We start from the raw sequence: 15,608 nt of genomic DNA on the forward strand, positions 1-15,608 counted from the left end.
TCTCCGCCCATCACTCTCCTTCTCTGCTGCCGAAAGTCTGATCCATGCTTTCATCACATCCACTACTACTACTGCAACAGCATTCTTCATGGCACATCATCCAAAGTCCTAAATAAACTCCAGTACATCCAGAACTCTGCTGCTCGCCTGCTCACCCACTCCCGCTCCCGTGACCACATCACCCCCTGTCCTCCAGAACCCCCACTGGCTCCCTGTCCCACAACGGATCCATTTCAAAGTCCTTCTCCTCACTCGCGAAGCCCTCCATAACCAGGCCCACCACCTACCTCACCGACCTGCTCCACCACCACCCACTCCTTCCCGCAGCCTCCGCTCCTCTGATGCCAACCTCCTGTCTCCACCACTCAGGACCAAGCACCGGACCTGGGGCAGAGACAGAGCCTTCTCCATAGCTGCCCCCCCTCCCTCTGGAACTCTCTCCCCAAACACAGACTGCACCGATCTGCTCATGTTCAAATCACTAATAAAACTCACCTTTTCAGAACTGCTTTTAATGTGTGATTAATGTCGTGTGTTATATGCTTTTATTGTGTTGTTTTCTATGATCATTTTAACTTATGTAAAGTGTCTTTGAGTACCCTGAAAAGCACTCTATAAAATAAATGTATCATTATTATTATTATTGTTATTATCGTATTGTATTGTATCGTATTGTATTGTATTGTATTGTATTGTATTGTATCGTATTGTATTGTATTGGAACTGGCTGTGTTTGAGACCAGGAAGAAGAGGGAGGGGTTATCAGGCTGTGCTCTATTCCAGGAAGAGGAGCGGTTTGAAAGAGGCAGTGTGTGTTTATCTCTCGTTTACAATATGAAGTGAAGATCATGATAAATACATAAGGAATAGTTGAACTTAGGATCAATATCTATCTTCCTTTATTCCCCCCTCACTCCTAAGTGACTTGTGGAAAGTGTTTTACAAGAAAAGAAAATTGAACCGTGAAAATATTTAGAATGGTTCTCTCTCTCTCTCTCTCTCTCTCTCTCTCTCTCTCTCTCTCTCTCTCTCTCTCTCTCTCTCTCTCTCCCTTTCTCTCTTCAGTGGTGGACAGTACTAGAATGTCCTACTCAAGTAGAAGTACTGTTACTTTGCTGATATTTTACTTAAGTAGAAGTAAAGGTACTGCTGTAAAAATCTACTGAAGTAAAAATAAAAAGTGTCTGATTTAAGTTTCATATTTTTAGTTTCACATTTTCTCTATCAGCTTTGATAAACTTCCTGGAATGAATACAGAAGAAATACTTTATTCATTCTTGGAAAAAAAAACTTTATTGATCTTTGCAAACATTCACTTTGATCACACATCAAATCACTAAAAACTGGTAAAAGACTCTGGTTCAATCTTTCCATCTACATGTTCACTTCATCCACACAATCAATCTGTTAAACCAGTATGTCAGCACTGTGGAGGAAAACAATGAATCCTCTCCCTATTGATTATAATAATAATAATGATTACATTTGTAGTTCATTTTTCTTAACAAAGTTACAAAGTGTCAGGAACAAAATCAACATTAACAACTATTCAGCTATAATAAAAGGAAGACTTCTAGTGCTGGCTCCATTAAGGCCCATGCAGTGGAACAGAAACAGCAGAAAATATTAAAGCAACAATACAAATATGCAACAACGATAAGAACTATATAGACCACACAACAGTTTACATTTTCATATGAATAAATGTCTGTTTGGATACTCTGTATTACTGACTGATATAACACAATAGTGATTCAACCTATATCCAGTTCATGAAAACTTTTCCATTGTTTTTCCTCTGCCGCACAGGAAGTGATGTGTTTCACGTTTCTGGTTTGTTTGGAATAAACAGAAGAAGAAGAACTGGGTAGTAAGCATGAGCAGTGATAGCCACCATGGCTGAACAGACAAAGAAAACAGAAACTCAAACTGCATCAACAGAAAATCCAAGCTCCGCCCACACTGTTTGATTGACAGGTGATCTGTGAGAAGTGCAGTGCAGAAACACCACAGTGAGGCTGAGGGACAAAGATGGAGAAGAAACAAATACAATGTAAAAATCTGATTTTCACACATTGCTGCTTTAATAACTCCTGTCTACTTGAGCTTACTCAACTCAGCAGTGCCTCCAACCCAAAGTCCAGGATAGAGAGGCTGAGTGAATGTGGTCTGGACTCTGTGGAGGAGAGTCATGGTTTCAGAGACGCTGTAGAAGGACAGAATACCTGCTCTGTGATCCAGGTACACTCCTACTCTGGAGGACGGAGGGCCTGGGATGGGAGTTTTGATATTGTTATGACTGAATTCATATCTATTGTTGTAATAATCTAATTCCCAAGACTTGTCATTGTTTCCAAATCCACATCCATTCCCTGTTCTGCTAATATCCTTATATGAGACTGCAACTGAAACTCTCCCGCTCCACTCCACCTCCCAGTAACAACGTCCAGTCAGACTCTCTCTACTCAGGACCTGACGCTTGTCAGTGAATCTGTCTGGGTGACTAGAATATAACTGTTTTTCTCTCATACGTGTTGCTTTTCTGTTCCCCTCAGATAATGACAGCTGTGTGTTTGCTGTGTTTGGATCCAGTGTGATTTGATGTGAATATTGTAAGAATTCAGCTCTGGTCTTGGGCTCTGGTTGTGGCAGTAGAACATCCACTTGAGTCACTGTCCATGAGATCTTAGGCCATTCCTCTGTAAGAATGCCCTGTAGTTTATCTCTGGCCTCTGACACAGCCGCAGTCACATCCTCAAAGTAGCGCAGAGGACGGATATTGGTGCTGGGTGAGTCTGTAGATTCACTGAGACGTGACAGCGAGGGGTAATTGTGTAGAAAATGGGTGTGATCCTCTGTGTGTGAGAGCTGCTCCAGCTCAGCGTCTTTCCTCCTCAGCTCAGCAATCTCCTGCTTCAGCTTCTCCTGAAGTTCTTCGGCCCGACTCGCTTCCGCTTTCTGCTGGGATCTGATCTGCTCCTTCACATCAGAGCTTCTTTTCTCAATGAGACGGACCAGCTCAGTGAAGATCTTCTCACTGTCCTCCACTGCTTTATCAGCAGAGAGATTGATAGCCTCCACCTCCTGTTGAAGCACCTTCACGTCTTTCTCTCTGTCCTGGATTCTCTTCTGGATTTTTTGCCGACTCACCCTGAGCTCTTTCTGCTTCTCAGTCCATTCTGCTGCAGCTGAGACTGTGTCGTGGCCTTTGTGTTCATCCATGGAGCAGAGATAACAGATAAACTGCTGATCAGTACGGCAGAAAATCTTCATCACCTCGTCATGACGAGAGCAGATGTTCTCCTGAAGCTTCATGGTGGCTTCGACCAGCTTGTGTTTCTTTAATGGAGCTACATCATAGTGAGGCTGGAGGTGCTGCTCACAGTAAGAGACCAGACACATCAGACAGGACTTGAGGGCTTTCAGCTTTCTCCCAGTGCAGAAATCACAGGCCACATCTCCAGGTCCGGCATAGCAGCGATCAGGAGGAGCAGCTTGGAGTCCTGTCTTCTTCAGTTCCTCCACCAACTCTGCTAACATGGTACTTTTCACCAGGACAGGCCTTGGTGTGAAGGTCTGTCTGCACTGGGGGCAGCTGTGGATTTTCTTCTGATCCTCTTCATCCCAGAAGCTTTTAATACAGCTCATGCAGTAGCTGTGCCCACAGGGAATAGTCACCGGATCCTTCAGTAGATCCAGACAGATCGAACAGCAGAATTTTGCTCCGTCCAGCTGAATTCCTTGCTGCGCCATTTCACTTCTCATTAACAGTGAGTCAGATAGTTTCACTTTCTATCAACGGAAAAAACAAGTTGTGCTCCGATCCAAACCAAAAATCTGTTCCTTGTCTTCATGTTCATTTGCTGATCTGCAGTGAATGGGCTTGTCAGCTCTTGCACTTCACAACATGTTGTTCACACCCATCTTTAAACTGGCAGATCTGTGAAAGGGGAGGGAACAGGAAATATCTGGTCAGAATGGAACTGGCTGTTTGAGACCAGGAAGAAGAGGGAGGGGTTATCAGGCTTTGCTTTATTCCAGGAAGAGGAGCGGTTTGAAAGAGGCAGTGTGTGTTTAGCTCTCGTTTACAATATGAAGTGAAGATCATGATAAAATACATAAGGAATAGTTACATTTAGGATCAATCTCTCTCTTCCTTTATTCCCCCCCACTTTTTTAAGTGCAACATTTTAAAATAAAGTTCCAAAACCTTCTAAATGACTTGTGGAAAATTGAACAGTAAAACGATTTAGAATGGTTCTCTCTCTCTCTCTCTCTCTCTCTCTCTCTCTCTCTGTGTGTGTGTGTGTGTGTCTCCCTCTCTGTGTGTGTGTCTCTCTCTCTCTCTCTTTCCCTATCATTCTCTCTCTCTCTCTCTCTGTGTTTGTGTGTCTTTCTCTGTGTCTCTGTCTGTCGGTCTCTCTGTCTGTCTGTCTCTCTCTCTCTCTCTCTCTCTCTCTCTCTCTTTCTCTCTCTTCAGTGGTGTAAAAATGTCCTGCTCCAGTAGAAGTGCTGTTACTTTGCTGATATTCTAGTTCAGTAGAAGTAAAAATACCGGTGTAAAAATCGACTTGAGTAAAAGTAAAAAGTGTCTGATTTAAAATGTCCTCAGAGTAAAAGTTCCTGAGTTCCTCTTTAGAACAGAGAACGTTGTCAGCTGTGATCTTTTCCATGTGATTCTAAAAGGAGAGAGGACAGAGTTCAGACCAGATTCTTTTCACTGGAAACATTAGAAATGACAAAATAAAGTGCAGAAACAAAGTAAAGTCAGATTCCTCTTCTCACTGTGAATGGATCCACAGTTTGTCAGTTTACGTCGATCCAGTTTCTGTTGCTGATGGAGAGACACACAATCTGTTCTGTGATGGATGGGATTTAAAATGCAGCTAATTATAATACTTCAGTAAAAATTTACCAAAGTAAAAGTAAAATTACTGACTTTAAAAAATACACAAAAAAGTACAAGTACACAAAAAGCTACTCAAGTACAGCAACTTGAGTAAATGTAATCAGTTACTTCCACCCTTGCACAGGTTAACCCAGGGATGGAGAGTGAGTGTCCTCTCTGTGTTTTGAATGAAACTGTTGCACATGATTTACTTAGTATGTTGTTTTCAATGAGGAAGGACAATATTCTTGAATTCATAATGCTACAGAATAGCTTTCTCAGATGAGAGTTCACACTCCTCTATAGTTATTACAGGGGTTCAGATTGTCTCCATTTTTAAATCTAGGAGTAATCGGTCCCTTGTTCCACATTTCGGGGTATATGCTGCTTTCTAAGACCAGATTAAATCATTTTAGTACGGCCATGTAGAGTTTACTGCTGCTGTTAACATTTCTGTCTTGATCCCCTCAATACCACACGCTTTTCCATTTTTCATATCTGGAAGTTTGACTTTTAACTCCTCCAGTGTGATTGGACTGTCCAAAGCATTTTGGTGTTTTATTGCATTTTCTACTGATTTCAGTTTGTCAGTTGTGGAAGTCTGATGTGTGTTTAAATCTTAGTATTCTGGATTTTGATATAGATTTGAAAAGTAATTTTTCCAAAAATTGCCATGGGGAGTGAGTGTCCTCTCTGTGTTTTTAATGAAACTGTTGTACGTGCTTTTTCATTAATGCCACCGTCTTCTACGCATTTTTAATGTTTTAACTGGTCTTTGTCTTCAGGTCTTCAGTGGGGGAACTTTTATTCTGGGGTCTGTGTACCAGTGGCTGCTGGTGACTCAGAAAACTGGGGAGGAAAACCAACCCACTGTGTCATGTTATTTTACACCAGTTGGCTACTTATCTCTACTTTCTTATGTTCAACAAAAGAATTAATCAGGAAAACAATGTCTTACAAGAACTCTTAAAAACAACATAACAAATGTATTCAATCCTGTTGCTTCCAGATGAACCATTCAGGCCTAATGCAGAAGATAGAGTATTTATCAAGGCTGTGAGATGTAACAGGGAGATTGTGTGTGTGTATGTGTGTGTGTGTGTGTGTGTGTGTGTGTGTGTGTGTGTGTGTGTGTGTGTGGGTGTGTGATGGTCCAATAGCTTGGATAGCATGTGCTAGTGTTGTTTTTTTTCTCATTTGAACCCATATAAGTCCAGTGTGGAAGTTTTTATTTTCCTTTGGTACTCAGTTCAATGTGTAATATTCTGATAGTGGCTTAACTAGCTCATATCATTTTGAAGTTTATTCTTCTTCACAATATCTGAAATGACAGCTGGTCCACGACTACATAAAATCTGTGGTCATATGTGTGTCAGGACTGAACAAAACTTTTTCAGACATTTTATGCGATTCCCAAACTTGACCTGGAAATGATCAAATGAATTCTTCCTACTTTTCCAGGCTTTTCAGGCCTGTGGAATAAACTCTGTTTATTGAGCAAGTGCACAAAGCCAATCTAGCTTCTAAAAAGCAACAGATGATTAAACACTTGGAGGTTGCAAGCTTAGTCCTCCATGACAAAACTGTTTCAGTGAAGAAAGTTGCAAGGATAGAGATTGATTGGCAAATGTTATCCATCCACACTGTCCTTCAGTCTCTCCATCTAAACATTCACTTCATTCATACATTTAACCAGTTACATTAACAACAGGATTGTCCTTCATTCTTTCCATCTTCACTAGTGTTTCTTCTTTGGTAACACTGCTGCTTCATTTGACTTTTGATTCCACATCTGCTCTAAACATGAAGACTGCACTTTGTTGTGTTTTAGGGGGAAAATCGTCTCAGTTATACTGTCATATTAGTTTCACATTTTCTCTAGCAGCTTTGATAGACTTACTGGAATGAATACAGAAGAAATACTTTATTCATTCTTGGAAAAAAAAAACTTTATTGATCTTTGCAAACATTCACTTTGATCACACATCAAATCACTAAAAACTGGTAAAAGACTCTGGTTCAATCTTTCCATCTACATATTCACTTCATCCACACAATCAATCTGTTAAACCAGTATGTCAGCACTGTGGAGGAAAACAATGGATCCTCTCCCTATTGATTATAATAATGATTACATTTGTAGTTCATTTTTCTTAACAAAGTTACAAAGTGTCGGGAACAAAATCAACATATTAACAACTATTCAGCTATAATAAAGGGAAGACTTCTAGTGCTGGCTCCATTAAGGCCCATGCAGTGGAACAGAAACAGCAGAAAATATTACAGCAACAATACAAATATGCAACAAAGATAAAAACTATATAGACCACACAACAGTTTACATTTTCATATCAATAAACGTCCGTTTGGATACTCTCTATTACTGACTGATATAACACAATAGTGATCCAACCTATATCCAGTTCATGAAATCTTTTCCATTGTTTTTCCTCTGCCGCACAGGAAGTGATGCGTTTTACGTTTCCGGTTTGTTTGGAATAAACAAAAGAAGAAGAACTGGGTAGTTAGCATGAGCAGCGATAGCCACCATGGCTGAACAGACAAAGAAAAGAGAAACTCAAACTGCATCAACAGAAAATCCAAGCTCCGCCCACACTGTTTGATTGACAGGTGATCTGTGGGAAGTGCAGAGCAGAAACACCACAGTGAGGCTGAGGGACAAAGATGGAGAATTTTTTTTTTTTTCAAAAATTGCTGCTTTAATAACTCCTGTCTACTTGAGCTTACACAATTCAGCAGTGTCCCCAGTACAACCATTAAGCCAAAATCCAGGATAGAGAGGCTGAGTGAATGTGGTCTGGACTCTGTGGAGGAGAGTCATGGTTTCAGAGACGCTGTAGAAGGACAGAATACCTGCTCTGTGATCCAGGTACACTCCTACTCTGGAGGACAGAGGGCCTGGGATGGGCGTTTCGATATTGTTATGTATGAATTGATTGTAGAAATAATCTAATGCCCAAGACTTGTCATTGTATCCAAATACACTTCTATTCCCTGTTCTGCCAACATCCTTATATGCGACTGCTATTGAAATTCCCCCGCTCCTCTCCACCTCCCAGTAACAACGTCCAGTCAGACCCTCTCTACTCAGGACCTGTTGCTTGTCAGCGAATCTGTCTGGGTGACTAGAATATAACTGTTTTTCTGTCATACATGTTGCTTTTCTGTTCCCCTCAGATAATGACAGCAGTGTGTGTGCTGTGTTTGGATCCAGTGTGATTTGACGTGAATATTGTAAGAATTCAGCTCTGGTCTTGGGCTCTCTTGGTTGTGACAGTAAAACATCCACTTCAGTCACTGTCCATGAGATCTTAGTCCATTCCTCTGTAAGAACGCCCTGTAGTTTATCTCTGGCCTCTGACACAGCTGCAGTCACATCCTCAAAGTAGTGCAGAGGACGGATATTGGTGCTGGGTGAGTCTGTAGATTCACTGAGACGTGACAGCGAGGGGTAATTGTGTAGAAAATGGGTGTGATCCTCTGTGTGTGAGAGCTGCTCCAGCTCAGCGTCTTTCCTCCTCAGCTCAGCAATCTCCTGCTTCAGCTTCTCCTGAAGTTCTTCGGCCCGACTCGCTTCCGCTTTCTGCCGGGATCTGGTCTGCTCCTTCACATCAGAGCTTCTTTTCTTAATGAGACGGACCAGCTCAGTGAAGATCTTCTCACTGTGCTCCACTGCTTTATCAGCAGAGAGATTGATAGCCTTCACCTCCTGTTGAAGCACCTTCACGTCTTTCTCTCTGTCCTGGATTCTCTTCTGGATTTTTTGCTGACTCACCCCGAGCTCTTTCTGCCTCTCAGTCCTTTCTGCTGCAGCTGAGACTGTGTCGTGGCCTTTATGTTCATCCATGAAGCAGAGATAACAGATAAACTGCTGATCAGTACGGCAGAAAATCTTCATCACCTCGTCATGACGAGAGCAGATGTTCTCCTGAAGCTTCATGGTGGCTTTGACCAGCTTGTGTTTCTTTAATGGAGCTACATCATAGTGAGGCTGGAGGTGCTGCTCACAGTAAGAGGCCGGACACACCAGACAGGACTTGAGGGCTTTCAGCTTTCTCCCAGTGCAGAAATCACAGGCCACATCTCCAGGTCCGGCATAGCAGCGATCAGGAGGAGCAGCTTGGAGTCCTGTCTTCTTCAGTTCCTCCACCAACTCTGCGAACACGGTACTTTTCACCAGGACAGGCCTTGGTGTGAAGGTCTGTCTGCACTGGGGGCAGCTGTGGATTTTCTTCTGATCCTCTTCATCCCAGCAGCTTTTAATACAGCTCATGCAGTAGCTGTGCCCACAGGGAATAGTCACCGGATCCTTCAGTAGATCCAGACAGATCGAACAGCAGAATTTTTCCCCGTCCAGCTGAATCCCTTGCTGCGCCATTTCACTTCTCAGTAACAGTGAGTCAGATAGTTTCACTTTCTATCAACGGAAAAAACAAGTTGTGCTCCGATCCAAACCAAAACACTGTTCCTTGTCTTCGTGTTCATCTGCTGATCTGCAGTGAATGGGCTTGTCAGCTCTTGCACTTCACAGCATGTTGTTCACACCCATCTTTAAACCGGCAGATCTGTGAAAGGGGAGGGAACAGGAAATATCTGGACAGAATGGAACTGGCTGTATGAGACCAGGGAGAAGAGGGAGGGGTTATCAGGCTTTGCTTTATTCCAGGAAGAGGAGCGGTTTGAAAGAGGCAGTGTGTGTTTAGCTCTCGTTTACAATATGAAGTGAAGATCATGATAAAATACATAAGGAATAGTTACATTTAGGATCAATCTCTCTCTTCCTTTATTCCCCCCCACTTTTTTAAATGCAACATTTTAAAATAAAGTTCCAAAACCTTCTAAATGACTTGTGGAAAATTGAACAGTAAAACGATTTAGAATGGTTCTCTCTCTCTCTCTCTCTCTCTCTCTCTCTCTCTCTCTCTCTCTCTCTCTCTCTCTCTCTCTCTCTCTCTCTCTCTCTCTCTCTCTCTCTGTGTGTGTGTGTGTCTCCCTCTCTGTGTGTGTCTCTCTCTCTTTCCCTATCATTCTCTCTCTCTCTCTCTCTGTGTTTGTGTGTCTTTCTCTGTGTCTCTGTCTGTCGGTCTCTCTGTCTGTCTCTCTCTCTCTCTCTCTCTTTCTCTCTCTTCAGTGGTGTAAAAATGTCCTGCTCCAGTAGAATTACTGTTACTTTGCTGATATTCTAGTTGAGTAGAAGTAAAAAATACCGGTGTAAAAATCGACTTGAGTAAAAGTAAAAAGTGTCTGATTTAAAATGTCCTCAGAGTAAAAGTTCCTGAGTTCCTCTTTAGAACAGAGAACGTTGTCAGCTGTGATCTTTTCCATGTGATTCTAAAAGGAGAGAGGACAGAGTTCAGACTAGATTCTTTTCACTGGAAACATTAGAAACGACAAAATAAAGTGCAGAAACAAAGTAAAGTCAGATTCCTCTTCTCACTGTGAATGGATCCACAGTTTGTCAGTTTACGTCGATCCAGTTTCTGCTGCTGATGGAGAGACACACAATCTGTTCTGTGATGGATGGGATTTAAAATGCAGCTAATTATAATACTTCAGTAAAAATTTACCAAAGTAAAAGTAAAATTACTGACTTTAAAAAATACACAAAAAAGTACAAGTACACAAAAAGCTACTCAAGTATAGCAACTTGAGTAAATGTAATCAGTTACTTCCACCCTTGCACAGGTTAACCCAGGGATGGAGAGTGAGTGTCCTCTCTGTGTTTTGAATGAAACTGTTGCACATGATTTACTTAGTATGTTGTTTTCAATGAGGAAGGACAATATTCTTGAATTCATAATGCTACAGAATAGCTTTCTCAGATGAGAGTTCACACACACTCCTCTATAGTTATTACAGGGGTTCAGATTGTCTCCATTTTTAAATCTAGGAGTAATCGGTCCCTTGTTCCACATTTCGGGGTATATGCTGCTTTCTAAAACCAGATTAAATCATTTTAGTACGGCCATGTAGAGTTTACTGCTGCTGTTAACATTTCTATCTTGATACCCTCAATACCACACGCTTTTCCATTTTTCATATCTGGAAGTTTGACTTTTAACTCCTCCAGTGTGATTGGACTGTCCAAAGCATTTTGGTGTTTTGTTGCATTTTCTACTGATTTCAATTTGTCAGTTGTGGAAGTCTGATGTGTGTTTAAATCTTAGTATTGTGGATTTTGATATAGATTTGAAAAAGTAGTTTTTCCAAACATTGCCATGGGGAGTGAGTGTCCTCTCTGTGTTTTTAATGAAACTGTTGTACGTGCTTTTTCATGAATGCCACCGTCTTCTACGCATTTTTAATGTTTTAACTGGTCTTTGTCTTCAGGTCTTCAGTGGGGGAACTTTTATTCTGGGGTCTGTGTACCAGTGGCTGCTAGTGACTCAGAAAACTGGAGAGGAAAACCAACCCACTGTGTCATGTTATTTTACACTAGTTGGCTACTTATCTCTACCTTTTTATGTTTGACAAAAAAAATTAAGCAGGAAAACAATGACTTACAAGAACTCTTAAAAACAACATAACAAATGTATTCAATCCTGTTGCTTCCAGCTGAACCATTCAGGCCTAATGCAGAAGATAGAGTATTTATCAAGGCTGTGAGATGTAACAGGGAGTTTGTGTGTGTGTGTGTGTGTGTGTGTGTGTGTTATGGTCCAATAGCTTGGATAGCATGTGCTAGTGCTTTTTTTTCTCATTTGAACCCATATAAGTCCAATGTAGAAGTTTTTATTTTCCTTGTCCAGTGTGAAATATTCTGATAGTGGCTTAACTAGCTCATATCATTTTCAAGTTTATTCTTCATCACAATATCTGAAATGACAGCTGGTCCACGACTACATAAAGTCTGTGGTCATATGTGTGTCAGGACTGAACAAAACTTTTTCAGACATTTTATGCGAATCCCAAACTCGACCTGGAAATGATCAAATGAATTCTTCCTACTTTTCCAGGCTTTTCAGGCCTGTGGAAGAAACTCTGTTTATTGAGCAAGTGCACAAAGCCAATCTAGCTTCTAAAAAGCAACAGATGATTAAACACTTGGAGGTTGCAAGCTTAGTCCTCCATGACAAAACTGTTTCAGTGAAGAAAGTTGCAAGGATAGAGATTGATTGGCAAATGTTATCCATCCACACTGTCCTTCAGTCTCTCCATCTAAACATTCACTTCATTCATACATTTAACCAGTTACATTAACAACAGGATTGTCCTTCATTCTTTCCATCTTCACTAGTGTTTCTTCTTTGGTAACACTGCTGCTTCATTTGACTTTTGATTCCACATCTGCTCTAAACATGAAGACTGCACTTTGTTATGTTTTAGGGGGGAAATCAGCTCAGTTATACTGTCATATTAGTTTCACATTTTCTCTAGCAGCTTTGATAGACTTCCTGGAATGAATACAGAAGAAATACTTTATTAATTCTTGGGAAAAAAAAACTTTATTGATCTTTGCAAACATTCACTTTGTTCACACATCAAATCACTAAAACCTGGTAAAAGACTCTGGTTCAATCTTTCCATCTACATATTCACTTCATCCACACAATCAATCTGTTAAACCAGTATGTCAGCACTGTGGAGGAAAACAATGAATCCTCTCCCTATTGATTATAATAATAATGATTACATTTGTAGTTCACTTTTCTTAACAAAGTTACAAAGTGTTGGGAACAAAATCAACATATTAACAACTATTCAGCTATAATACAGGGAAGACTTCTAGTGCTGGCTCCATTAAGGCCCATGCAGTGGAACAGAAACAGCAGAAAATATTACAGCAACAATACAAATATGCAACAAAGATAAGAACTATATAGACCACACAACAGTTTACATTTTCATATGAATAAATGTCTGTTTGGATACTCTCTATTACTGACTGATATAACACAATATGATTCAACCTATATCCAGTTCATTAAATCTTTTACATTGTTTTTCGTCTGCCGCACAGGAAGTGATGCGTTTTACGTTTCCGGTTTGTTTGGAATAAACAGAAGAAGAAGAAGACCTGGGTAGTAAGCATGAGCAGCGATAGCCACCATGGCTGAACAGACAAAGAAAAGAGAAACTTAAACTGCATCAACAGAAAATCCAAGCTCCGCCCACACTGTTTGATTGACAGGTGATCTGTGAGAAGTGCAGTGCAGAAACACCACAGTGAGGCTGAGGGACAAACATGGAGAAGAAACAAATATACAATGTAAAAATCTGATTTTCACACATTGCTGCTTTAATAACTCCTGTCTACTTGAGCTTACACAACTCAGCAGTGGCTCCAGTACAAAGAAGCCCAAATCCAGGATAGAGAGGCTGAGTGAATGTGGTCTGGACTCTGTGGAGGAGAGTCATGGTTTCAGAGACGCTGTAGAAGGACAGAATACCTGCTCTGTGATCCAGGTACACTCCTACTCTGGAGGGCCGAGGGACTGGGATGGGAGTTTTGATATTGTTATGTCTGAATTGATAACTATTGCTGTAATAATCTAATGCCCAAGACTTGTCATTGTTTCCAAATCCACATTCACCCACTGTTCTCTTAATATCCTTATATGCGACTGCTACTGAAACTCCCCACCCGCTCCACTCCACCTCCCAGTAACAACGTCCAGTCAGACCCTCTCTACTCAGGACCTGACGCCTTTCAGTGAATCTGTCTGGGTGACGAGAATATAACTGTTGTTTTCTCATACATGTTGCTTTTCTGTTCCCCTCAGATAATGACAGACGTGTGTTTGCTGTGTTTGGATCCAGTGTGATTTGACATGAATATTGTAAGAATTCAGCTCTGGTCTTGGGCTCTCTTGGTTGTGACAGTAAAACATCCATTTCAGTCACTGTCAATGAGATCTTAGTCCATTCCTCTGTAAGAATGCCCTGTAGTTTATCTCTGGCCTCTGACACAGCTGCAGTCACATCCTCAAAGTAGCGCAGAGGATGGATATTGGTGCTGGGTGAGTCTGTAGATTCACTGAGACGTGACAGCGAGGGGTAATTGTGTAGAAAATGTGTGTGATCCTCTGTGTGTGAGAGCTGCTCCAGCTCAGCGTCTTTCCTCCTCAGCTCAGCAATCTCCTGCTTCAGCTTCTCCTGAAGTTCTTCGGCCCGACTCGCTTCCGCTTTCTGCTGGGATCTGATCTGCTCCTTCACATCAGAGCTTCTTTTCTCAATGAGACGGACCAGCTCAGTGAAGATCTTCTCACTGTCCTCCACTGCTTTATCAGCAGAGAGATTGATAGCCTTCACCTCCTGTTGAAGCACCTTCACGTCTTTCTCTCTGTCCTGGATTCTCAGCTGGATTTTTTGCCGACTCACCCCGAGCTCTTTCTGCCTCTCAGTCCTTTCTGCTGCAGCTGAGACTGTGTCGTGGCCTTTATGATCATCCACTGAGCAGAAACAACAGATACACTGCTGATCAGTACGGCAGAAAAGCTTCATCACCTCGTCATGACGAGAGCAGATGTTCTCCTGAAGCTTCATGGTGGCTTTGACCAGCTTGTGTTTCTTTAATGGAGCTACATCATAGTGAGGCTGGAGGTGCTGCTCACAGTAAGAAACCAGACACACCAGACAGGACTTGAGGGCTTTCAGCTTTCTCCCAGTGCAGAAATCACAGGCCACATCTCCAGGTCCGGCATAGCAGCGATCAGGAAGAGCAGCTTGGAGTCCTGTCTTCTTCAGTTCCTCCACCAACTCTGCGAACACGGTACTTTTCACTAGGACAGGCCTTGGTGTGAAGGTCTGTCTGCACTGGGGGCAACTGTGGATTTTCTTCTGATCCTCTTCATCCCAGCAGCTTTTAATACAGCTCATGCAGTAGCTGTGCCCACAGGGAATAGTCACCGGATCCTTCAGTAGATCCAGACAGATCGAACAGCAGAGTTTTGCCCCGTCCAGCTGAATTCCTTGCTGCGCCATTTCACTTCTCAGTAACAGTGCGTCTGATAGTTTCACTTTCTCTCAACGGAAAAAACAAGTTGTGCTCCGATCCAAACCAAAACACTGTTCCTTGTCTTCGTGTTCATCTGCTGATCTGCAGTGAATGGGCTTGTCAGCTCTTGCACTTCACAACATGTTGTTTACACCCATCTTTAAACCGGCAGATCTGTGAAAGGGGAGGGAACAGGAAATATCTGGACAGAATGGAACTGGCTGTATGAGACCAGGGAGAAGAGGGAGGGGTTATCAGGCTTTGCTTTATTCCAGGAAGAGGAGCGGTTTGAAAGAGGCAGTGTGTGTTTAGCTCTCGTTTACAATATGAAGTGAAGATCATGATAAAATACATAAGGAATAGTTACATTTAGGATCAATCTCTCTCTTCCTTTATTCCCCCCCACTTTTTTAAATGCAACATTTTAAAATAAAGTTCCAAAACCTTCTAAATGACTTGTGGAAAATTGAACAGTAAAACGATTTAGAATGGTTCTCTCTCTCTCTCTCTCTCTCTCTCTCTCTGTGTGTGTGTGTGTGTCTCCCTCTCTGTGTGTGTGTCTCTCTCTCTCTCTCTTTCCCTATCATTCTCTCTCTCTCTCTCTCTGTGTTTGTGTGTCTTTCTCTGTGTCTCTGTCTGTCGGTCTCTCTGTCTGTCTGTCTCTCTCTCTCTCTCTCTCTCTCTCTCTCTTTCTCTCTCTTCAGTGGTGTAAAAATGTCCTGCTCCAGTAGAAGTACTGTTACTTTGCTGATATTCTAGTTC

At 41.8% G+C, this 15,608-nt stretch overlaps 3 protein-coding genes across 3 annotated transcripts; all 3 read right to left on the reverse strand.

Annotated features, from left to right (window-relative positions):
- Nucleotides 1-1,844: 1,844 nt before the first annotated feature.
- LOC139638456 (tripartite motif-containing protein 16-like) lies at nt 1,845-3,802 on the reverse strand. The gene has a single exon (XM_071512595.1). The coding sequence runs from the start codon at nt 3,763-3,765 to the stop codon at nt 2,098-2,100; it is 1,668 nt and encodes a 555-aa protein (XP_071368696.1). The 5' UTR covers nt 3,766-3,802; the 3' UTR covers nt 1,845-2,097.
- A 3,023-nt stretch (nt 3,803-6,825) lies between these two features.
- LOC139638454 (tripartite motif-containing protein 16-like) lies at nt 6,826-9,291 on the reverse strand. Its single transcript, XM_071512592.1, has one exon. It carries the CDS (start codon nt 9,285-9,287, stop codon nt 7,623-7,625), a length of 1,665 nt encoding a protein of 554 aa, XP_071368693.1. The 5' UTR covers nt 9,288-9,291; the 3' UTR covers nt 6,826-7,622.
- Nucleotides 9,292-12,343: 3,052 nt separating this feature from the next.
- On the reverse strand, nt 12,344-14,912 carry LOC139638453 (tripartite motif-containing protein 16-like). The gene has a single exon (XM_071512591.1). It carries the CDS (start codon nt 14,831-14,833, stop codon nt 13,163-13,165), a length of 1,671 nt encoding a protein of 556 aa, XP_071368692.1. The 5' UTR covers nt 14,834-14,912; the 3' UTR covers nt 12,344-13,162.
- Between the last annotated feature and the right edge of the window lie 696 nt (nt 14,913-15,608).

This window comes from Centroberyx affinis, unplaced genomic scaffold (genome assembly GCF_046629955.1).
Source record: "Centroberyx affinis isolate AG114_WGS23_722 - 3 ecotype Tasmania unplaced genomic scaffold, CSIRO-AGI_Caff_v1 ptg006369l_1, whole genome shotgun sequence".
Taxonomy (NCBI): domain Eukaryota; kingdom Metazoa; phylum Chordata; class Actinopteri; order Beryciformes; family Berycidae; genus Centroberyx; species Centroberyx affinis.

Excerpts from the sequence above, each read along its gene's own strand:
- LOC139638453 (XM_071512591.1), bottom strand. The coding sequence starts at position 14,833 with ATGGCGCAGCAAGGAATTCAGCTGGACGGGGCAAAACTCTGCTGTTCG.
- LOC139638456 (XM_071512595.1), bottom strand. The coding sequence starts at position 3,765 with ATGAGAAGTGAAATGGCGCAGCAAGGAATTCAGCTGGACGGAGCAAAA.
- LOC139638454 (XM_071512592.1), bottom strand. The coding sequence starts at position 9,287 with ATGGCGCAGCAAGGGATTCAGCTGGACGGGGAAAAATTCTGCTGTTCG.